Source organism: Pelophylax lessonae, assembly GCF_965119305.1.
Source record: "Pelophylax lessonae genome assembly, chromosome: 13".
Lineage (NCBI taxonomy): Eukaryota > Metazoa > Chordata > Amphibia > Anura > Ranidae > Pelophylax > Pelophylax lessonae.
Window position 1 is genome coordinate 47898019 of NC_138780.1, and position 24469 is coordinate 47922487.

General features: G+C 41.5%; 1 protein-coding gene across 1 annotated transcript in view; it reads right to left on the reverse strand.

Moving 5' to 3' along the window:
- Positions 1-553: 553 nt before the first annotated feature.
- The window catches only part of LOC309569176 (olfactory receptor 12D3-like), a gene marked incomplete at both ends in the record, with an annotated part of 52333 nt that continues 28417 nt past the window's right edge, over positions 554-24469 (reverse strand). Inside the window, 2 exons of the mRNA XM_082274936.1 lie at positions 554-1505; positions 3757-3819. Of these exons, the coding sequence (XP_082131062.1) occupies positions 554-1505; positions 3757-3819 (1015 nt within the window). The remainder of the gene's footprint in view (positions 1506-3756; positions 3820-24469) is intronic.

The window sequence follows — 24469 nt, forward strand, 5'->3', positions numbered from 1 at the left end:
AAGCAAAACTATATATCCTTTTCAAACCAATAATTAAAAAGAAAAGTAGCTTGCCTCTCTGAATGTGCTTTTTTCCTGTCCCTTGTTCTCATTTCTCTGCAGAGTGGACCTCAAGGTGAAAAGGTCCATCCAGTGTTTGGGTGTCACTGAAAAAGTGAGCTACAAAAAAGACCCAAATGGGAGAAGGGCAAGGCCTAAGCTGCCACTAGTAGACAAGGCATAAGTTTATCTAGCCCTAATGACAACAATGATAGTCATGCCCCCACTGTGTTAACATGTGACGCTGTAATCCTTGTAGGCACGGCTAACTTGAGGGTGACAACTGCTTATTCTAAAGTGGACAGATCCCATCAAAAGAATAGACTTGGCTAGCAGGATCATCAATTGTGTTTGGTATTTATTTATCATTAATGCCTCTGCAAATTCCAAAGTTACACATATCTTTTAATTGATCAGAGCATGATATATTTTATATAATATATAAGAAAGGACCCAAAATATATTTTTCTTTAAAAATCAAAAATTATTAAAATATATTTCTAGGGCTGTACATTCAGCACTGGTATGCTCTGACACAATTCTTCATTGCTTTCTTTATAGCTTTTTTCATGTCTTTATTACGCAAGGTATATATAACAGGATTTAATGCCGGAGTAACAACTGTAAATAAAATTGCTGTAGCTCTGTCATGATCTAGCACGTTTTGAGATGCAGGCCCCAAATAGGTGAACATTGCTGTACCAAGGAGAAGGCTGACGACCATGAGATGAGCACTGCAGGTAGAAAATGCTCTTCTCCGACCTTCCACTGTTCGTATCTTCAGAATAAATCTACCAATGAACATATAAGGTATAAGAGTCAACAGAAAAGACAAGGTGGCCAAGAAACCAGTTATCATTGAGAGAAGCCTCAGGTTGAGTGAAATATCTTTACAAGCCAATATCAGAACAGGTTTAATGTCACAGAAAAAGTGGTTTATTTGGTTAGGTCCACAAAATGGAAGTTTTGCCACAAGTATGGTATGTAAGAGAGAATGGAGAAATCCAGTGATATAAGAGCTCACCACCAGGCAGATGCAAAGCTTTCTGTTCATGATGACGGGATAACGCAAAGGATTACTGATGGCCGCCAAGCGGTCATATGACATAATAGTGAGTAGTGTAACCTCAGAGCTCCCAAGAAAATGAAAAAAATGCATCTGAGCAATGCAACTACTAAAGGAGATGGTGTTTTTTGGAGATATTAGATCTAATAGCATTTTTGGGACTGCAACCGAGGAGAATGAAATATCAAAAAATGACAAGTTCCCAAGGAAAAAATACATAGGGGTGTGAAGCCTTGAATCAAAAGTCACAAACCAGAGAATGGAGATATTACCAATTAGGTTTAACAGGAAGAACATAAGAAATAGGCAAAAGAAGAAGGGTTTCAATTCTTTAACATCTGTAAATCCAACTAAGATGAATTCATTCACTGATGTTTGGTTCAAGAAATCTATTGAATACCTGTAGTCTAAAAATAGGTTAAATAGTTGACCTCTTGGAACTTAAAAATATCACTATGCATCAGCTATCTAACATTATCCTTTTTTAAATATCATAGCTTTAAACACTCGATCACATAAAAAACCTTACAGCTTGTAAGGGAATAGTATTCACTGTCTTGGAAATTTTGTCATGAAATCAAAAAATAGACACTTAACCCAGTAATTCCATTCTGATCCACAGTTACAGTATTCATAATATTAACAAATATATAAAGTATACTGTATATTACATATTAATGCATATATTATGCCCTCAGGTATATCACATATATAATGTGGAGTTAAATCAGAAAATAGGTACAGGAACTCAACCATGACCCAAACTTTGTCAACTCCGAACAGCATCAAATAGTGGGTGTGGTCAAATTTCACGAACAGTGGGAGCGTCTTAAAGGAGCATTAAAGCGGAGTTCCGGGCACAAAATCTATATTTTTTTTTTGTGCCCGTCCGCTAGTTCTGCATCACCTGAAAAGGAATTGGATAGTTAGGTTTTTTTTTTTTTTTAAACTCACCTTGTAATTGAAGATCGTAAATACTCACCTCAGGGTACTTCCTCCCTCAGCGCAGCGGCTCCACTGTCACTTCCTGTCTCGCGATGATTCCTGGGAGCTGAACGTCATCGCTCCCAGGAATCAATGCGACGGCACCGGCCCCGCTCGTCACTTCCGGGAAGTGACAAGAGGGGCCGGTGCAGGCGCATTCTGGGAGAAGAAGACGCGGAAGAAGACGCAGAAGAGGACCACGCCGGCTTCAGCTGCCCACAAGAGAGATGGAAACGCTGTGGAAGAAATTTTATAAGTAAGTATTTCTTCTAAAAGGTAAGTGCGAACCGGGACAGATCAGAGGCTAGCCATTGTGGAATGAACTAGCCCTGACTGTCCCGGGGGTATGTTTGTTAAAAAATGACTTCTGTGCCCGGAACTCCGCTTTAAATACTAGGAGTGCAAAGTTTAAGAAGGGGGGGGTTTACACACAGAGTGCAGAGTTCGGGGGTGCGCTACTGACATAGTACAGAGTTCAGCAGTGCACTGCATACAGAGTGCAGAATTCAGGGGTGCACCACATACAGAGTGCAGAGTTCAGCCTTTATCCACAGCTGCTTACCTCTGCACCCCCCATCCACATCTCACTTTCAAACCTCTTCAGCTATGACCTCTGCATGCAACCCCCCCCCCCCCCAAATCTTTTCCCTTTCTCATTAAAAGCTCCACCAACTTCCACATGTCTTACTTTTGTTGCTGTATTAAGCCAAAGCACGCAGCCTCCCCACACACTGTAGTTAGCTCTGCCTCTCTCACTTGTGGGGAGATCATCCAGTGGGGGTGTTGGCATCTGCACTGCACCCCAGGCACCTGCATCTCCATTGTCCCAATCATGCACTCAGTGGTGCCATTTAGGAGCAGAGGTCCTGAGCCAGAGGTGGTGGAACTGAGTTCCACCAAGTTCCAGCTGAAAAAAGTCCTGCTTCTAGCTAATTAAATCGTAACTCCTCTTTCATGGGAAAAAAAAGCCAGTGTGGGTTTAGGCCTAGGTTCACACTAATGCGTTGTAGGAAACCCTGCAATCCGTGCACATTTCCCACACCGCATTCAAATCACACAGCCCTTGTGATCTGCAGCAGGTGTTGTGCAATCCTAATGATGCCCCAGATGCAGGTCGCAAACGCTATCCACTGGCCTGCACTGGATCATATGATACAAAAGTATCAAGCAATCCAGTTGCGGCGTGGTTCCAAAATTTGTGCATGCCTGACTTTGGTGTGATGAGGTGAAATCTGAGTCCATTCAAAAGGAATGGGCTCAAATAACACCAAACTGAATCGCATGTGAATTGAACAGGAATGAAGTGTGGTCTTGTGCGATTCACATGTGGTTCATGGGGTGAACCAAGGCTAAGGGTTAAAACAGGCAGTAAGGAGGTGATACAATGCCTGCTCACTGCCTGTCATATGTTCTGAAGAGCAATGCAAACACAGATTGTTCTTCAGAGAGTACTACATGGGTAAACATGGCCTATATCAATCCTAAATTACACAATGTTTAAGGATTCCATTAATTCCTATTCTTTATCTTCTATAATAAATATCTATACAGAAAACCGAAACTGGGATTTGATACATTGCATGACCTATATACTGTACTGAGCTGGTAATGACCAATACAATGAATGCACAATTTTTCGTAGTTGTACTTTTAACTTAACATCATACCTGAATGCAAGAATGAAAAGATGCACTTCTGACCCATTTTCAGTGACAATGAGCAACACAGTCCTGCAGCAAAAAGCAAAACTACAAATTATTATGAATATTGAAAATAGATAACTAAAAAGTGCTTCAAAAACAAAATGAATGTTTGTTTTAAAGTGCCCTCTTGAATTATCTAAATTTTTTAAGGACCATTCCACCCAAAAAAGACAGTTTGGTTATAGGCGGAAATTGCGTTGTGCTAATAAATGCAAAAAAAAAGAAAAAAATATATTTTATATTAGTATTATTTTTTTGTTCCTTAAAAAATGATACTTAAAGACCAAAAGGTGTGAAAAGTCTTATAGTTTGCTTTCTATAGAAAGCAGACACAGGTTGGGTAGAAAAGCCTGACCCCTGTCTCCACACTATAGAGAAGGACCTGTGCTCTTTGTGTGGAAGCAATGGTCTCTCTCCAATTTCTGACAGTCCTGCGGTCAGTCAGATCCATGGTGCTACAAAGCTCTACTCTACTGAAACTGTTTGAAAAACTCTAGCTTTGACTCAGCAGTGGAGCATGTGTCCGACCTCTGCCGAGAGACCACTGCTTCCACAGAGCAAACATCCTTTCCCACAGCATGCTCATTGAGGATAGGCTTTTCTACTCAGAAAGTGGCTGTTTTTTAAAGAAGAAAAACCTCTAAGACTTTTACACATTTTATTTTATTGTACTTGGAATATATTTAGCTGATTTAACCACGTGTTTACCAAGATATGTTTATAAATGGAAAATGGCATGGTAGACAAGTAGTTAAACCAAGGTCACAACTGCTGCTGCAGTATATTAAGTATTTTATTTTTTTTGTGTACTAATGGATATTTTTAAGTATTAAAATGTAACATAATTACAAGTAGTACACTTGGCAGTGAAAATTAGGATCCTAATTTTACTGTACAAAAATAGGACAGGCTCTGCAGCTAATATAAAATTGATAGCTAAATTAAATTATGCTTACAAAATAATACATTTATTCTACTTATAATAACATAAAAAAATATAATACTCAACTTAAATTACATTTATAATTCATTTCAAAGAATGTGTTTTTCAAATTTACTTGCTATTTAATTTTTTCTGCTTGGTATTAGCCATTGTTCTTTCAGTTGTTGATGCACTAGTAATAGAATATTTTCTTTTTGAAAATTATATAATAAGTAAATGTTGTAGCATGTGCTACATTTGGCTGTCACAATATAAAAATCCTTCAGCAATAATATATTGGTTTCTTGGTTTACTATTAGAGCATTTATCATCTCTCTGTCTTAATAGTAAAAAAAAAAAAAAAAATCCTGCAAGAATGAATGCAAACGTCTAGGAACTGATGTATTCAGAATACACTGGTGAATTTATACTCTGTACAAAAATCCCACAGGGAAAATAATTATACTCTATCACCTTGTCTCTTAATTGCCTCAAAGTCCCTGAGGGGTTCTTTGTTGCAAAGTTATGCAATATTTGTACTTTTCCAATAATTGGGATGTTGGCAGTTCTTAAGACATTCCACCGGGCTTTATCTCCTCTTTTTACTCAAAAATTTGGTAGTAAATACCACCATATATCCCTCACAAAAGCCTGTGTGGAATCAATACATATCCATTTTTCCTTACGCTGCATTACCAGTGGCTATTCTCCTATCTTGCTTGCCCATTGTTTGTTGTGCGCCCCCTTTGGCCCATTAGCACCTTCCCTTCCTTTTTTTTTCTCCCCTCTCTCCCCCATGGCAGCATACAAAGGACAAGAATGGGATACGTTTATGTCAAATCTTGTCAGATTTTGGACAGAAGGAATTAGTTGAGTCTGACACCGCTATTTGTCTTTTCTAGTTTGAGTCAATTTCTATGAGAAAAAGTCTCTACTTTTTTGGCATATAAAATCCTTTGAGGATTTCCTCAAGGAGGACATTAACCCTTTTTGACTCCGGGACCAGATTTTCCCCTCTTTTGAAAGTATGGACCCAGACTTCAAATCCCCTTGAAAGAACAATTTGAAACAGTGCTCCAATACCATGATGATGTTTCTCATTGGTGAGTATCGGAAATGCTTGGCTGACTTAGAAAAAAAATTGATGTGCTCAACATCCTAAAGACACATCCTTCTTTTGTGAAATCTGAAAACAAACTAAAACTACACCTAGAAATGCTCAATAAGGAGATATTCACCATGAAGACCAAAAAATACTTACGAGACAAAAAAAGCCTTTCAAGACCATAAGGCCTACAAATGGCACCATGATCATAATATGTACAAATAAAGACTGCAATAATTATCCTATATCAGATAGAAATGTGACTCAGTCTGAAATATCTGTGTGTTCATCTGTTCTTTCTCTTCCCCCTCAGTCATCTTCCACTAATCTAAAGGGATCTAGCCGACACAAACGTCGCCGGCGCGGTATTGACTCCCAAGACAACTCTCCATCTATGTAACAATCCCCATCTCCCCTAGGTAATCAAGGGAATGCTGACTCTCACAACACAGCACGAGGTAAAATGGTCCTTTCCTAACCATCTTCAAACACAGGTGAGATCTCACACACTACCCCTGTGATGACACCAAAACCCTTACACCCATCTTCACAAGCACAAACGTACACTTTTTTTTTTAGAGAAACTGTGGGGCAATGTACCCACACACCAAAGCAGCATCAGGACATATGTCAAGAATACACCGAAAATGAACACTCACACCACCAAACGTCACTAAACCTCAATCTTTCCACTCACACCCTCACTACAGATAAAATCAGTGTACTTTCGAAGCTGCTTACCTTATGTCCTGATTTCCATCTGGATAAAATTTGAACTTGTCAAGGATCTACATCTGTTCATGCGTAACGCATTGCTCAAAAGTTTATTTTCCAAGAAACAAACCACTCTTGGTCCTTCCTATACTCAGAATGACCTTCAGGCTCTAGAACACTTGATTTCTCTATTAGAAGAGAACGAACATATGGACTTCATTGATTCAATAGATATCAAAACACTTTTGAGCAATAACTCAACAGTTCCACTCATGACCCAAACTAACACTCCTACCCTTAAAAAGAGATCAGACATGTATCCTCCTCTCAGCTCTAGCCATAATGCTGCCACTTTCCTTAAATTGGTCTCAAAAGACATCTCTAAATAAATACAAAGACCAAATCATTCAACAATCTGTCTCCCAATGAAGCCAAGGCCCCACATTCTTTGTCCAATAACCATACCATCACAATCAAATCCTCTGACAAAGGGGGCAATTTTGTGGTTATGGACAACAAATTCTATACTGACATGTGCCATAAAATCCTGTCTAATACCAAATGGTATCGCGTGATACCCAAGTCATTTGCTGATTCTTTGTTCCAGAGACTGTATCTAGTAACTAGTGGATCAAGCATACTACAATAACATCATAATTAAAAATACATGGGAATTTATTCAAACATCTTTCCCCCATATGACCACCTTCTATGCACTCCTAAAACTTCACAAGTATCCTCTACACCAGGGGTACTCAAATGTAAACTTGAAAGGTCCACTTACAAATTTTCCATTCAGTCCGAGGTCCGGAAAAGTGACCGTCAAATTCCAAATAAAGAACGCCAACAACAAAAAAAGGCATTCCCCAAAACTTGCCCCCATCCAATGCAGAGAGACCATTGTGCGTGCCCCCATTAATGCAGAGTGACCATGTGCGTGCCCCCATTAATGCAGAGTGACCAGTGTGTGTGCCCCCATTAATGCAGAGCGACCAGTGTGTGTGCCCCCATTAATGCAGAGTGACCATGTGCGTGCCCCCATTAATGCAGAGTGACCATGTGCGTGCCCCCATTAATGCAGAGCGACCATGTGTGTGCCCCTATTAATGCAGAGCGTGTCCCCATTAATGCAGAGCGACCATGTGCGTGCCCCCATTAATGCAGAGCAACCATGTGCGTGCCCCCATTAATGCAGAGCGACCATGTGCGTGCCCCCATTAATGCAGAGCGACCATGTGCGTGCCCCCATTAATGCAGAGCGACCATGTGCGTGCCCCCATTAATGCAGAGTGACCAGTGTGCATGCCCCCAATAATGCAGAGTGACCAGTGTGCGTGCCCCCAATAATGCAGAGTGACCATTGTGCGTGCCCCCAATAATGCAGAGTGACCATGTGCGTGCCCCCAATAATGCAGAGTGACCAGTGTGTGTGCCCCCAATAATGCAGAGTGACCAGTGTGTGTGCCCCCAATAATGCAGTGACCAGTGTGCGTGCCCCCAATAATGCAGTGACCAGTGTGCGTGCCCCCAATATTGCAGATTGACCAGTGTGTGTGCCCCCAATAATGCAGAGTGACCAGTGTGTGTGCCCCCGATAATGCAGAGTGACCAGTGTGCGTGCCCCCAATAATGCAGAGTGACCATTGTGCGTGCAACCAATAATGCAGAGTGACCAGTGTGCGTGCCCCCAATAATGCAGAATGACCAGTGTGCGTGCCCCCAATAATGCAGAGTGACCATTGTGCGTGCCCCCAATAATGCAGAGTGACCAGTTTGCGTGCCCCCAATAATGCAGAGTGACCATTGTGCATGCCCCCAATAATGCAGAGTGACCAGTGTGCATGCCCCCAATAATGCAGAGTGACCAGTGTGCATGCCCCCAATAATGCAGAGTGACAATGTGCGTGCCCCCAATAATGCAGAGTGACCAGTGTGTGTGCCCCCAATAATGCAGAGTGACCATTGTGTGTGCCCCCAATAATGCAGAGTGACCAGTGTGTGTGCCCCCAATAATGCAGAGTGACCAGTGTGTGTGCCCCCAATAATGCAGTGACCAGTGTGTGTGCCCCCAATAATGCAGAGTGACCAGTGTGTGTGCCCCCAATAATGCAGAGTGACCAGTGTGTGTGCCCCCAATAATGCAGAGACCAGTGTGTGTGCCCCCAATAATGCAGTGACCAGTGTGTGTGCCCCCAATATTGCAGATTGACCAGTGTGCGTACCCCCATTAATCTGGACCTCCGAAGCGGTCTGCTTCCTTCTGTCATCAGCGGCGGGGTTAGAATTTAGAGGATCGGGAGGATCGGAGTGGCTGTGTTTTACACTTACACCGCTGCATGATTACAAAAAGCCAAGTACAAGTTCTTACCCGACGGAGAGAATGTCCTACAAAGTCCCGCCTCCTGGACACCGGCTCCTATGATAGACGTCACCAGTGTTCTGTCTATCATAGGTAAGAGCCGGCCCAGGAGGTGGGACTTTGTAGGACATCCTTTCCGCCGCAGAAAAACTTGTACTCGGCTTTCATGCAGCGCTGTAAGTGTAAAACACAGCCACTCCGATCCTCCCGATCCTCTCCATTCTGCCCCCCGCTGAGACAAAAGGAAGCAGACCGCTTTGGCGGTCCAGATTTTAATCTGTGTGGGTCCAGAGGCGGCCCGGAGTCCGCCTATTGAGGACCCCGGCTCTACACCCTTCAGGCAGACCCATAATCTCTGGTAAGGGCAGTTCTTATCCAAAATTTGAGTCAAATGGTTGACAACCATTTGAGACCTTTTGTTGTCAGTTTTCCCTCTTATGTGAGGGATACTATACATATACTGCAATTCTTGGAGGGATCCCACGTTGATGGCAACACTCTTGGTCACCATCGACGTAAAGATCCTCTACAGTTCAATATCCCATGACCGAGGCCTGGCAGCCATCCGTCATACTCACAGAGGGGCCAACATGAACAACCCCTTTTTTAAATAATTCTGGAACCCCTAGATTTCATCCTTAAACACAATGCATTCTCGTTTCATGGCTTCCATTACCTCCAGGTACAGGGGGTGGCTATGGGGACAAACTGTGCCCCCTCCTATGCCAACCTGTACATGGGAAAAAGGGAGCGTAATTTGCTCATGGACGAGAATCTGGCCCACTATACAGACTGCATCCTGGCGTAGCATCATTGCAATGATGAAATCTTCGTTTTGTGGCAGGGCTCTCAGGAAACCCTGTCAGAATTCTTGACATGCATCAATGTTAACGACCACAACCTCAAATTTACTTTCTCCTGCAGTAAGACCAAAATTACCTTCCTGGATGTATTCATTCAAAAAAACAGCCAAGGTTCCATTTCCAGTAAATTATACCGTAAACCCACAGCAGGTAATTCCATTCTTTTTGCCTCCAGTTTTCACCTTTGACCACTTGTAGGATCAATTCCTTACAGCCAATACCTACGGGCCAAGCGTAAAAGTTCAGACAATATACGTTTCAAAATAGAGGCAGACAATCTCAGGAAATGTCTATTAGAGAGACAGTATTCCAATACCTGCCTCAAAAAGGCCTATAAGTGGGTCAGTAAATAATCTAGACACAATCTACTTTTCCCCAAAAAAACACGACCCAAAGACACCACTTCTAGGACCATCACAAAATATTCCACACAGCACTCAAAGGTCAGGCAAATTATCAAAATATACTAGCACCTTCTAACTACAGAGCCCACACTGGGTCCATTAATCTCTGACCAACCAGCCATTACCTAGAAACGGACTCTCTCCGTGGGTGACAAAGTAGCGCAGAGTGAATATCGCAAGCACAGAGACAGCTGCAGTACCTATGAAAAGTTTACATGTGGTTCCTGATCATATTGTACCTTTATAGATAGACAGATCCATATTGTACTTCCCAATGGAGATATTTTCCACCCAAAGCACTATGCGAATTGTAGCACCCAAAGTGTCGTATATTTACTAACGTGCAAATTCTGTAAAGGTATGTATAAACATACCACAAGCATACAGAAAAAGGACCCAGAATTATCAGTTGACCTTGATGCATCACGATTTTAACCCTAGGGTGCTTTTTCTTGCACTGGATCGCATCCACCCTGGTCTCAAGGGGGGCAATATCAACAAAATTCTCTTACAAAGAGAACTAAGGTGGATTTACCATATAAATGCTACCTCACCCCCTGGCCTCAATGAGGCCTTCACCATTAAGCCTTTCCTGCCAGGATTCATGTCCGGGGGGATGGGAGCTCACCATGTGATCTCACCCGTTGTCCCCACAGGGGTCTTACCATGTAATCTGCCTTGTTGTTCATTAGGGGGGTTCTCTTCTTTCCCCCTTTTGCGACCCCCTCCCTACCAATAAACCCTCCCCCCATGTGGGGTTTATCCTTGCCTCTTTTTCCCATCCCCTTTGTTATGTTCCCTTCTTGCTTGTGCTTTTTTCCCCCTCCCTCCTCCTAGGTCTCCAGTCCTTTTCTTTCATATATATCTTTTCACTTGCATTTGATTTGTATACATTTTTTCTTTTAAACATACTCCCAATGTTGTCAATGTTTGTTGATGATGCCTTTTTTGTAACAGGTGGAGCTGCGGTACACTCCTCCGACCACTGGGGGTTTCACTTGCTGTCTGTTTAAGATGCACTCCACCCGACATGCAAGGGCTATCCAGTTCTGGGCAGCTCTTTGTTTCAGTCAGCAGGGGTTACTGTGCATGTGCAGATACTCCACACATGCACCCACAGCTTCCTGGCCGTGGGTGTTGCCTGGCAACATGTCGGCGGCATGCTGCCGCGTGACATCGTTCCGCCGATGTGACCTGCACTAATTACTCTGTGAACATTATATTACATTCCTTCTTACAACAACCTTTGTAAAACCATTGTTTATGGCATTTTTTGCTTACAGACTTCCCCTAAAACCTTACACCTCTCTCTCCTGGCTCTGTGGTTGCCTATGGTAACCTTGCTGTGACCTCTTGGGTGGGTCCTTGCGGCAGTGCACTTTTGACGCCCATATTCCTCCTATGTACCGAATCTTGTGTCACCCCAGCTCTCACTATATGCAAATGTAAGTGTATTCAGCCTCTTCTAGCTTTTTTGCAGTATAAATGTATAATGTTGTTTATATGCTGAATATATTGATTTATGTATTATAGATGGTTTGTTCCTCTATATGTTTAATTTCTATCTATTATTTCATAGATCTCTCTATGTACCCCAAAATCCCCAGAAATAGGAATCATTATGAAACATGTCAAGTTGAACTGCGAGATCCCCCTAGCTAGTCCATCATCAGGCAGCCTGTGTGGGTTATATCCCGCAGTTGGGTACTTCCTTTTTGTAATTTTTTGTATTTTCGTTATTTTGTATTTAGATATATGTTTTATGCACCTCTGTCCATTTTTTTATTGTATACAAATATATTGGCGTAAGCCTTTTAAACTCTATCACCTTGTCTCTTAACTGCATCAAAGTCCCTAAAGGGGTTCTCTGTTGCATAGTTATGCAATATCTGTACTTATACTGTAATTGGAAATCTTCTGTATCCCTGCAAGCAAATTATATCATTTGTGAAAAGCTATAAATTAAAAAGACAGAGCTGGGCTTAGAGATGGTCATTTATCAGAGTTGGAAATCCAAAAATATGTTCACGCCCCTATTTCAGCAAAGAAAGTTAAAGGAGTTCTCCACCTTCAGTCTTAGAGAAGAGAAGAAGAGGGAGCTGCTGAGTGGGAAGAGTTCAATAGACTGAGTCAGGCAGTACTGTACTGTTTAAAATGTAGTATAGAGGAGAGAAACTCTACCTGTAGTCAGGAGCTTTTAGACTGCATTTCTGAGAAGGAGATTGCCAAGGGGGGGGAAGAGCTGCACATTCTCAGGATGTACATGACACAGCGTCCTCTTGCCATAGGGGGAGGGGGGGGGGCTGAAAATTGCACATTGCTGTCCAGTGTGTGCACCACTACTGCTGCATAGCAGTGACCTGCACAGGGTCTGGAGTGCTAAGACCTGGTGTGCCAACAACCAGAGTTCCCCCCCCCCTTCCAGCCACCCCCTGGATGGTGCAATTTTTAGGGATGAGACTTGGCAGTTTGCAGGAAACCAGGACTACTAAGATTCCCGGTCCATCTTCTCCATCAGGAGCACTGATGAAGACCAAGTTATGCAGCCTGTTTGAGGAAGGCAAAAAAAACCCCAGCAAAGCATGATCCAATTTGCTCCAGCAGGGGAAAAAAATACATTCTGATCCCCTAAGAGGCAATTGGATATTCCCTGGATCAACTTTACCTTTAAATGTTAGCATCCAGTTATATTATGTACATTTATTTTTAAAGCAGTTTTCTGAGCTGGACAAAACCATATATTGACGGAGTCTATTCCACATTTTCTCAGCTCTTACTGTGAAGAAACCTTTCCGTATTTGGAGATTAAATCTCTTTTCCTCCAGACATTGACTTATTCACTTTACCTGCTTGCCGACCACCTGCTGCAGATTACTAGACAGCGGGGATGCCGATGCACAGGACCGGCCACACCGATTCCCGCCGAGCACCCGCAATTGTTTCCAGCTGAGGGGCAACACCGGTCAGCTGTTGTAAACACAGCTGACCGTTGTTTTCTCTGAAATTATGACACAGCGCCTGTGATCCTCCTATATAGGAACACAGGTCTCTGTGATCATTTCACAAGTCCCTCCCCCCAAAGTTGGAAAACACTCCCCTAGGCTCACACTTAACCCTTGATCACCCCTAGCTTATCCCCTTCCCTGCCAGTGTCATTATTACAGTAACATTGCATATTTTTAGCACTGATTACTGTAGTAATGTCACTGGTCCCCCCAAAAGTGTCAGAAATGTCAGTTAGGTGTCCGATCTGTCTGCTGCAATGTTGCAGTCCCGTTTAAAAAAATAAAAATTACATAAATCTTTCCCCTAGTTTGCAGACAAGATAACTTTTGCGCAAATGAATCAAAATTCTCTTACTGCGATTTTTTTAACAAAACTATGTAGCAGAATACAAACTGGCCTAAAAGGATGAAACAATTAGATTTTTACATTTTTTTTTTTTTTTTTTTGCGGGGAATGTTAAATAGCAGAATGTGAAAAATATTGTTTTTTTTTCAGAATTGTTGCTCTTTTTTTTTTTTTTTATAGCACAAAAAAAAAAAAATCGCACAGGTGAAAAAATACCACCAAAAGAAAGCTCTATTTGTGGGAAAAAAAGCACATCAATTTTATTTAGGTACAGCGTCGCACGACCGCGCAATTGTCCTTTAAAATAAAGCAGTGCCGAAGCGCAAAAAGTGGTCTGGTCATTAAGGGGCAAATCCTTCCAGTCCAGAAGTGGTTAAGGACTCTATGATGACTTTAAAGTGAAAAACTCAACACCAAGTTCACTATAAGGATCACTTATGTTTTTATACATGTTGATCTTGTCCCCCATTAAATCTCCTCTTTTCAAGAGAGAATAAATTCAGTTCCTCTAATCTTTCCTCATAGCTGAGCTCCTTGTTACCTCATATCACTTTGGTTGCCCTTCTCTGCACTCTCTCTAGTTCCCTAATATTCTTTTTGTGAATTGGTGTACACAACTGAACTGCCTATTCTAGATGAGATCATACTAATAATTTGTACAGGGGCAAAATTATGTCTGTCTCTCTGGAATCTGTACCTCCGGTCAGGGCCTGGACTTGAATCTGGGACCTGCAGTGTCTGGCAATGGCTCTTCTTACTAAGCCTCCTGGAATGCTGGCCAATTCCCTGGACAATTCTTTGAATGTTCCTGCCTTGAATCTTGTTTGCCTTGATCCTTGAACTCCTTGCTCCTCCCATGAACTTTCTGATTTAAGCCATGTCTCTGCACTTCCGCACCTCAGGTGAACCCGTGTCATCAGCCAGGTTGAACTGTCCCACTTGTTGATGGGTGCTGCTCCACTGCTATAGCTACTGGTCTCCGAGCCTGTCTCCAGACTGTGACACCTCTCAATAAAAGAAAAGATTTTTCTCGCTTTGGAAATCGCAGCTTAGCATTGCATGCCATTATTAGGCTTATGATCTACAAGAACACCCAGATCCTTCTCCACAATTTATTCCCCCAACTGTACTCCCCCCTAGTATGTATGATGCATGCATATTCTTAGACCCCAAGTTCATAACTTTACATTTATCAACATTAAACCTCATTTGCCCCATAGTTGCCCAAATACACAGTGCATTGAGGTCAGCTTGTAAGTTGGAGACATCCTCTAAGGACGTTATTCCACTGCTTAGCTTGGTGTCATCTGAAAAGACTGAGCTGTTAATTTTTTCCCAGGCCCTATATCATTTATAAAGATATTAGAAAGCAAGGAACCTTGGTGTACATCACTAACAACCCTAGACCAATCAGAGTATGAATCATTAACCACTACTCAGTGAATACAGTCTTTTAGCCAGTTTTCGCTCCATTTACAAATTGATCTTTCCAAGCCTGTAGACTTTATCTTACACAGTGTGTGGGGAACTGTGTCAAACGCTTTTGCAAAATCCAAGTATACTACATCCAGAGCCACGCCTTTGTTTTAGGTTTCACCTACCTCCTCATAAAAAGAAATCAGATTTGTCTGACAACGTCTGTCATTCATGAGTCTATGCTTTCTGCTGCTTAAAATATTTTTATTCCAGCAAGATCTCATCTATATGGTTAAACTCTCTAGTATCTTCCCAACTATAGAAGTTAAATTAACAGCTCTGTAGTTACTTGGTAAAGACTTTGACCTCTTTTTAAATTAAGGCACCGCATTGGCCTTACGCCAATCCAGTGGCACTTTTCCAATCACTAAAGAGTCCCTTAAAAATTGGAAACAATGGCTTTGAAATGGCAGAGCTCAATTCTTTTAGGATCCGCGAGTGTATGCCATCTGGTCCAGGTGCTTTATTCCCCTTTATCCTGTCTAATTATTTCTGGACCATAATTTTGAGCTATTTTGGATCATTTGGGGCTGTGTCAATTGATAGTGGCTTTTCTTCCAAAATGTTGTTTGCAGCATGCCACTGAATCATTTGAAAGTAAGAAAAAAAAAACGTACTTTGTGCACCTGAATCCCCCTGATTATATTGCTCACATCCAATGTACCCCGCATTCGCATAGATAAAATAAAAGTTAGGCATATATTGGTGAGGCCTATTAACCCTGATTAAAACTGTACTGCTGGCCAAATTTCCACTGCTGTATCATCTAAGCTTTATCGTCATCTGCTTTATCGTCTGCACTATTGATTCTTTTAGTAAAACCCCTGCCTGTACTTTTTGACTCTGTTACTTTTTGGCCTATTCTCCCCACTCTGCTACTGGTGCTGGTGAGTTTTACACTGCTGTATCATCTAACATAATAGTTTAGTAGAAATTGACCCGTGGCAGGACAGTTTTGCATTGAGAACAGTAAAAGTCTAGGCAAACCACTAGCCAATATCCCTTTCCACACCCGCCGTGGCAGCTCACTTCATCGTAGAAGGTTAATAGATTGGTTTGGCAAGAACAATTTTTCATGAATCCATGCTGATTACTACTAATAATACTGTTTTCATTACTAAAGTCTTGTATATGGTCCCCTCAAAAACCTTACAGACTACTGATGTTAGGCTGACCGGCCTACAGTTACCCAGGGTATATCTCGGCCCTTTTTTAAATATTGGTACCACGTTGGCTTTTTTCCAATCAGCTGGCACCATACCTGTCTGTAGACTATCCTTAAAGATCAGGAATAATGGTCTGGCAATCACCTGGCTGACCTCTTTAAGAACCCTCGGGTGCAAGCCATCCGGTCCCGGTGATTTATTTGTGTTATTATGTTTTGTTATTGAATGTTTATTAATAAAAAAAAGAAAATGTGTAATGTACATAAAAAAATATACATTTTCTTTTATAATTTGTCCGCAAAATGTTCACTTTGAGCTTTACTGTTCTGCTACACTACATAAAAGTAATTGATTACATAGATTATGGTTATTCATTTTGGAGAAGAGACGCTTAAGAGGGGATATAATTACTTGTATAATTAATGTATAAATATATCAAAGATGACTACAGTAACTGGTAAGTATGCCTTGTGAAGATTGGGGGGAAACACTAATATATTTTCCACCACACTGCAATTCACAGCAATGCAGCTCAATACAGTAGTGTGTATAGCTGTGTAAAGCACTGTATAGCTGTCAGGAAGGGGTTCACCTGCTGGTGGCACTGTGGCTCCAAGACCTATAGTTTACAGTTCCGGTGTCCACCAGCAGGTGTCTCTCAGCAGCCAGCAGCTCGTGGTAATCTGGCATCACCTGATGCTTGTTTCAGGAAGTGTATTTAAGCCCTGCCTGTGCTTCTCCTCTTTGCCTTGGTGTTTGTCCATGTGACCTGACCTGTGTTCCTGCATTCTGACCCTGATCCTGGTCTGGACCCTTCAGCCTGATCCCTTGCCTGCTTCTTCCTTCTCCCATTTACCCTCTCCCTGTTCTAGCTTGCTACCTGCTCCCTCTGTCTGATCTCGTGTGTATTACCCTGACTCTGACAACAACTATGCTTCACTTATCCTGCTATCTATATATATATATATATACTGAACAAAATTATAAAACACAACACTTAATTTTGCCACCATTTTTCATGAGCTGAACTCAAAGATCTAAGAAAACTGGGATTCAACCATTAAGAGAACACCTCTCCAAAGTGCCAGTCCCAATCAAATGTGAGCATTTGCCCACTCAAGTCGGTTACGATGACAAACTGCCGTCAGGTTGAGACCCAAATGAGGAGGATGAGCATGCAGATGAGCTTCCCTGAGATGGTTTCTGACAGTTTGTGCAGAAATTCTTTGGATATGCAAACCGATTGTTGCAGCAGCTGTCCGGGTGGCTGGTCTCAGATGATCTTGGAGGTGAAGATGCTGGATGTGAAGGTCCTGGGCTGGTGTGGTTACATGTGGTCTGCGGTTGTGAGGCCGGTTGGATGTACTGCCAAATTCTCTGAAACGCCCTTGGAGACGGCGTATGGTAGAGAAATGAACATTCAATTCACGGGCAACACCTCTGGTGGACATTCCTGCAGTCAGCATGCCAATTGCACGCTCCCTCAAAACTTGCGACATCTGTGGCATTGTGCTGTGTGATAAAACTGCACATTTTAGAGTGGCCTTTTTTTGTGGCCAGCCTAAGGCACACTTGTGCAATATGCCATACCTGTGAGGTGGATGGATTATCTAGGCAAAGGAGAAGTGCTCACTAACACAGATTTAGACAGATTTATGAACAATATTTGAGAGAAATAGGCCTTTTGTGTACAGTAGTCACTTATTAGATTTTCTAATTTGATTTATACAGTTCTGTTATATTGAAGGCGCGCTTATATTTTTGTTATCCACTTATTCTTAATAAATTACACTATTTTGCATTATACTTGTGCCTGGTATTCTTTGTGCAAGTCCACACATTTTTGGTCACACCTGTTTCACAGGATGCCAGCGCTCGGTATCCCTAACAATACATAACTATGTCTCCCTACAAATGCTCAAAAAAAAAAAAAAAATCAACTCTCCCTATCTACTCCTACACACTCTGACAAATGGCTGCTGGGAATCTTGCCTTTTATAGCAAGACACATTTATGGCTGGCACATAAGAAAATCCCTGTTTCCACTTCTTTAAGCCATTAGGCTACAATTCAAGGGCCATAAAGTGCATCATAGGTAGTTGGTTGCTACCGCGGTAATGGTTGCATTGATTTTCTGGGTTCACAAACAGCAACCATGCTGGGTTCACTATAAACCCAGGCTCAACTTGAACCACTCACCCCCAGTACTACCCCCCCCCCCCTCCTAACACCACAAAAAAAAATGACTCTACCTCTGTACCAAAATAATCTCCACTGGCTTCTGTATAGATCCACAGATATAAATTGATGTGAATGCTGGACTACTCAGTGCATACTGAACCATACTTTATTCATGGAAATGCTAGCAATCTTTAGCATCTAGGATATAACAAGATGCTAACGCATTTTATCAGAAGCCCTATGTTTTAACTTAGACATTTTTAAGATTCCATCTGTAAGGCGCCACACCAACGTGCACTAATGCACTGAGATATGCAGCGTTAAATGTGCACTATCGCACTGAAATATGCTGTGTTAAACATGCACTAATGCACTGAAATATACTGCGTTAAACTGTAAATAAATATATATACATGTATAAATATATATATATATATATATATATATATATATATATATATATATATATATATATATGTATATATATATATATATATTCCCACACTAATGGATGTGATAAGAAATAATAAATAAACTACGTGAAATAGTGAATGTTGTAGGTGAGGTTGCTGCTCCTTTAAAAGGTGTAGCACCTTAAATCAAATATATGTGTAAAAAGGGCGCTCCCACTATGAAAACGAATATTGTTTAAACGGAAACATAAACTCGTATACAGTGGGTACGGAAAGTATTCAGACCCCCTTAAATTTTTCACTCTTTGTTATATTGCAGCCATTTGCTAAAATCATTTAAGTTCATTCTTCTTCCTCATGAATGTACACATAGCACCCCATACTGACAGAAAAACACAGAATTGTTGACATTGTTGCAGATTTAAAAAAAAAGAAAAACTGAAATATCACATGGTCCTAAGTATTCAGACCCTTTGCTGTGACACTCATATATTTAACTCAGTGCTTTCCATTTCTTCTGATCATCCTTGAGATGGTTCTACACCTTCATTTGAGTCCAGCTGTGTTTGATTATACTGATTGGACTTGATTAGGAAAGCCATACACCTGTCTATATAAGACCTTCCAGATCACAATGCATGTCAGAGCAAATGAGAATCATGAGGTCAAAGGAACTGCCTGAAGAGCTCAGAGACAGAATTGTGGCAAGGCACAGATCTGGCCAAGGTTACAAAAAGATTTCTGCTGCACTTAAGGTTCCTAAGAGCACAGTGGCCTCCATAATCCTCAAATGGAAGACGTTTGGGACGACCAGAACCCTTCCTAGAGCTGGCCGTCCGGCCAAACTGAGCTATCGGGGGAGAAGAGCCTTGGTGAGAGAGGTAAAGAAGAACCCAAAGATCACTGTGGCTGAGCTCCAGAGATGCAGTCAGGAGATGGGAGAAAGTTGTAGAAAGTCAACCATCACTGCAGCCCTCCACCAGTCGGGGCTTTATGGCAGAGTGGCCCGACGGAAGCCTCTCCTCAGTGAAAGACACATGAAAGCCCGCATGGAGTTTACTAAAAAATACCTGAAGGACTCCAAGATGGTGAGAAATAAGATTCTCTGGTCTGATGAGACCAAAATAGAACTTTTTGGCCTTAATTCTAAGCGGTATGTGTGGAGAAAACCAGGCACTGCTCATCACCTGTCCAATACAGTCCCAACAGTGAAGCATGGTGGTGGCAGCATCATGCTGTGGGGGTGTTTTTCAGCTGCAGGGACAGGACGACTGGTTGCAATCGAGGGAAAGATGAATGCGGCCAAGTACAGGGATATCCTGGACAAAAACCTTCTCCAGAGTGCTCTGGACCTCAGACTGGGCCGAAGGTTTACCTTCCAACAAGACAATGACTCTAAGCACACAGCTAAAATAACGAAGGAGTGGCTTCACAACAACTCCGTGACTGTTCTTGAATGGCCCAGCCAGAGCCCTGACTTAAACCCAATTGAGCATCTCTGGAGAGACCTAAAAATGGCTGTCCACCAACGTTTACCATCCAACCTGACAGAACTGGAGAGGATCTGCAAGGAGGAATGGCAGAGGATCCCCAAATCCAGGTGTGAAAGACTTGTTGCATCTTTCCCAAAAAGACTCCTGGCTGTATTAGATCAAAAGGGGGCTTCTACTAAATACTGAGCAAAGGGTCTGAATACTTAGGACCATGTGATATTTCAGTTTTTCTTTTTTAATAAATCTGCAACAATGTCAACAATTCTGTGTTTTTCTGTCAGTATGGGGTGCTATGTGTACATTCATGAGGAAGAAGAATGAACTTAAATGATTTTAGCAAATGGCTGCAATATAACAAAGAGTGAAAAATTTAAGGGGGTCTGAATACTTTCCGTACCCACTGTACATGCACACACAATATCAAAGTTCAAAAATCAATATAAGTCAAAATCAAAATCAATAAAAGTTCATCATATAGGTGAGAATTATTGCAGTTCCATCATAATTAAAGTGCTGAGGTGCCAAATGCTGTAAAACAAAATTGGTGCAGTCCATGCTCCAATTTTATAGCCTTTGATAACGTCCTGTGAAAGGGACGAAACGCGTCAGATGCCCGCGGGTGGTGACGTCAGATCCGGCTGGTGACATGCAAGTGGTGGCGTACTTCCAGTTCCCATTTTTTTTGCTTGTTTTACCTTGTACAAAAGTGAGTGCAATATTGTGTTTTTAGTGTTATTTTAATAAATGGAATTACGCTATATATTCCTCCTCTCTTCTGGCATGAAATGGAATTACGCTATATATTCCTCCTCTCTTCTGGCATTATACTATACATGAAGGGAATCCGCACCCATAAAGAAGGAGCGTGCATATGACTTCTATTATGGTAGTCTATGGCAGCTGGTAAATGAGTGGACACACAGGAGGAGAGCATGGACTGCACCAATTTTGTTTACAGCATTTGGCACCTCAGCACTTTAATTATGATGGAACTGCAATAATTGTTACCTATATGATGGACTTTTATTGATTTTGATTTTGACTTCTATTGATTTTGGAACTTTGATATTGTGAGTATGATATATATGAGTTTATGCTACCGATTACACATATTAGGTTTTCATAGTGGGAGAGCCCTTTTTACACATATATACTGCGTTAAATGTGCATTAACATACAGAGATATACTGCGTTAAACATGCAGTAATGCACTGAAATATACTGCGATAAATGGCATGTAATGCGCTGAAATATACTACTTTTAAATGTGCACTAAAGCACCTAAATATACTGCGTTATACGTGCAGTAACGCACAGAATAATACTTCATTAAATGTGCACTAACACACTGAACTATACTGCAGTAAATCTGCCTTGACAAAATAAACTGACGCTAATGTAAAAATGATTGGTCACTACACTCACATTGACTGAACTTTCACTAGATTCACACGAAAGTAACACTAAAGTAAAAATGAATGGTCACTACACTCACACTGACTGAACTATCACTACATTCACATTAAACTGATATTCTACACTGACAATAGAATCAAAATAGCACACTATAGCACATTAACTCTCTAGTAGCACTGAACAAAACCCTGTTCTATCTCTCTCCACGCCAATATCATACTACAACTGAAAGAATACTTTTAAAGTGTGGTGCAGGATTAAGAGCAATGATAACCATCATTACTTTCTCCATTCATGGCTCTGACAGTGCTCTGTGCCCTGATTGGGCAAAGCTTTCATAGCTTCAGCCAATCAGGGCTTCCAATGTGTGGTGGCCAAACAAACGGTCTAACACCCCTATTATTCGCGTGTTTGTCGGATGGGCGAACGACCAATGTTCGGCCTGAACTCATGGTCGGGCCAATCCATTTGTCCATCCCTACAGGTGACTGGAATGTGAGAGCATTTCACTTTTCTACTTAATATCAATGCTTTCTCCATGTGTAGTGGTTGTAACAACAGTTCTGGCACATCACTCCTGCATTTCACTGACAGCATCTCTACTCCCGCACCCCTCTTCCCTGTTTGAAAAACCTTGGCACATGAATTTCATTCCTTTATCCCGGTGCATATGGCTTCTGTATGATGGTGGGAACTGTATACTGTATATGGCTGTGGATGGGTAGAAATCAGGCCTGAAAAAAGAAAGAGGCAGAAGAGTCACCAAACCTTGGTGTTCTGCTGCAGAGGGCACAGCTGGGTCAGGACTAATACAATTTTCTAACTTTTTGTAATAGAAATGCTTTAAACCACATGTTCAAAATTTGAAACAGGACCAATTGCAAAATGAAGTTAGCACTTTATATACTGTATGTAGCAACACTTATTTTGAAATTATACCTGAAAAAGTATCCCTTCTGTACCCTGCACTGGTCTGGCCACTGTATGTTCAGATGTGCAACGTCTGTCCATGTCAGCTCAGAAGGGGATGAACTTTGGTCTTCTTGGAGGCACCCTTGTCCCTTATTTGCTAGGAACTATATAAGAAGCTATATAAGAAGCTGCTATAGAAGTGTTAGTGTTGTTGATGGTTCCTAACTTTCTTGGAGCTTGCATATGTATTTTGGAGGATTTCCCTGGGCCTGCTCTTGAGGAATCATTTCAGTCTGTGATCAGACAAAAGTAATGTTTAGTTTTAGGGTACATAACAGAAGGCTCTGTAGAGGGTCAGAAAGAGACTGTATGAACAGAAGTTGATAAGTCAAGTCTACTGCATTTTTCTGGGATTCATTCCAACTGTGACCATTGCAGTGCTTATTCTTACACCACTGCATACAGCCCTGTACCTTGGGTTACTTTCAAGCCCCAATAAATGTTTCACATTTTAATGATGACTGTGTCACACCTTGGCTGGGAAGTGATCTTGTGGTCTGGGGTGTTGTTGATTGTTTCCCTGATGACTGAGCCACTGGGTGATTCCTATTCTGGGCTTGATTCACGATATCACCTACCTTTTGGTACGAGACTCTTGCTCCACCCAGTGGCCCGCTGTAGTCGGTTACCTCGTCCCCTGACCTATATATACCCTCTTCTACTTCCTGCTAGTGCCTTAGTATAGGTTTGCTTCCTGTTTGTCTGATGTGTATGATCTATTCTCGTTGCTGAGCTTGGCTTACCTTGACCTCTCTTCGGATCACCCCCTTGGACTGTACGGGCTCTGGCTATCGATCTCGGCTCGCTCTTGACCTCCCTTCAGATCACCCCTTTGGACTGTACCAGCTCTGGCTATCGAACTTGGCTTGCTCTTGACTCTTCTAGAATTCACTCCCTTGGGGTCTGGCTCCTGACCTACTCCAAACCATGAGTCATTTTCTTATCAGTTGTTCCCTAAGTTGCTGGTTGCACTTTCATTTGAGGTCCCGATATTTAGGCTGCAGGACCCTTTCCGCTCCTCCACCTGATACCGGGATAACAAGACTACTGGTCAGGAAACTGAAGGAGCGGTTTGGGTCTCTGGCAGGCCTAACAGACTGTATATGAAATAAATATTAGCACATTTGTTTTCTAGCGATTTTATTAGCTTAAACATTCATTCTGTTAAGGATGGCCATGCCTGGTCCCAAAAAACAGGTACCACTTTTGAGAACTTAAAGCATTAATTGCAGCCACTGGGCATTTAGTGCTGTGATTAAGAGCGCGTCTGTTGAATAGGGTTGTAACATGAACAGATGTTCTATCATGTTAGAAGAGATATATTCTACCAATGTATGATGTCTCACCAACTGTCATTCAAACTCATGATTAGGACTTTCATATTCATCATTAATAGTTGCCTACAATGGCTATTGATACCTAAAACCATTGACTTGATATCTTGGTGTTATTTAAGGTCACCCAGCAATGAAAGGATTACTACAATCTTCTTTCAATAATGTGTTTATCGCAAAATAATTGGTCTCAGTAGCACCGTGTGAATTATTTGCAGCACAGGAACTAATAAGGATAAAATGTTAATTTTTACAACAACCAAAGTCTCTAAAGACTGCAGCTGTGAGAATGCTGTAATTGCTTCATTATACAGCTAAGGAAGTTATTTAAAACATTAATGATCTGTCTGTTTAACAACAATACCTAAAGGATTAATTAGATAAAACAGTGTCACTAGACCTTGTTATCATTAGTAATCATAATGACGATTTACTTTGTTCATTGTTATAACTTTCAAAAATGCGTAAATACATTATACTATTTAGATAAGCATTATTAAATAAACTT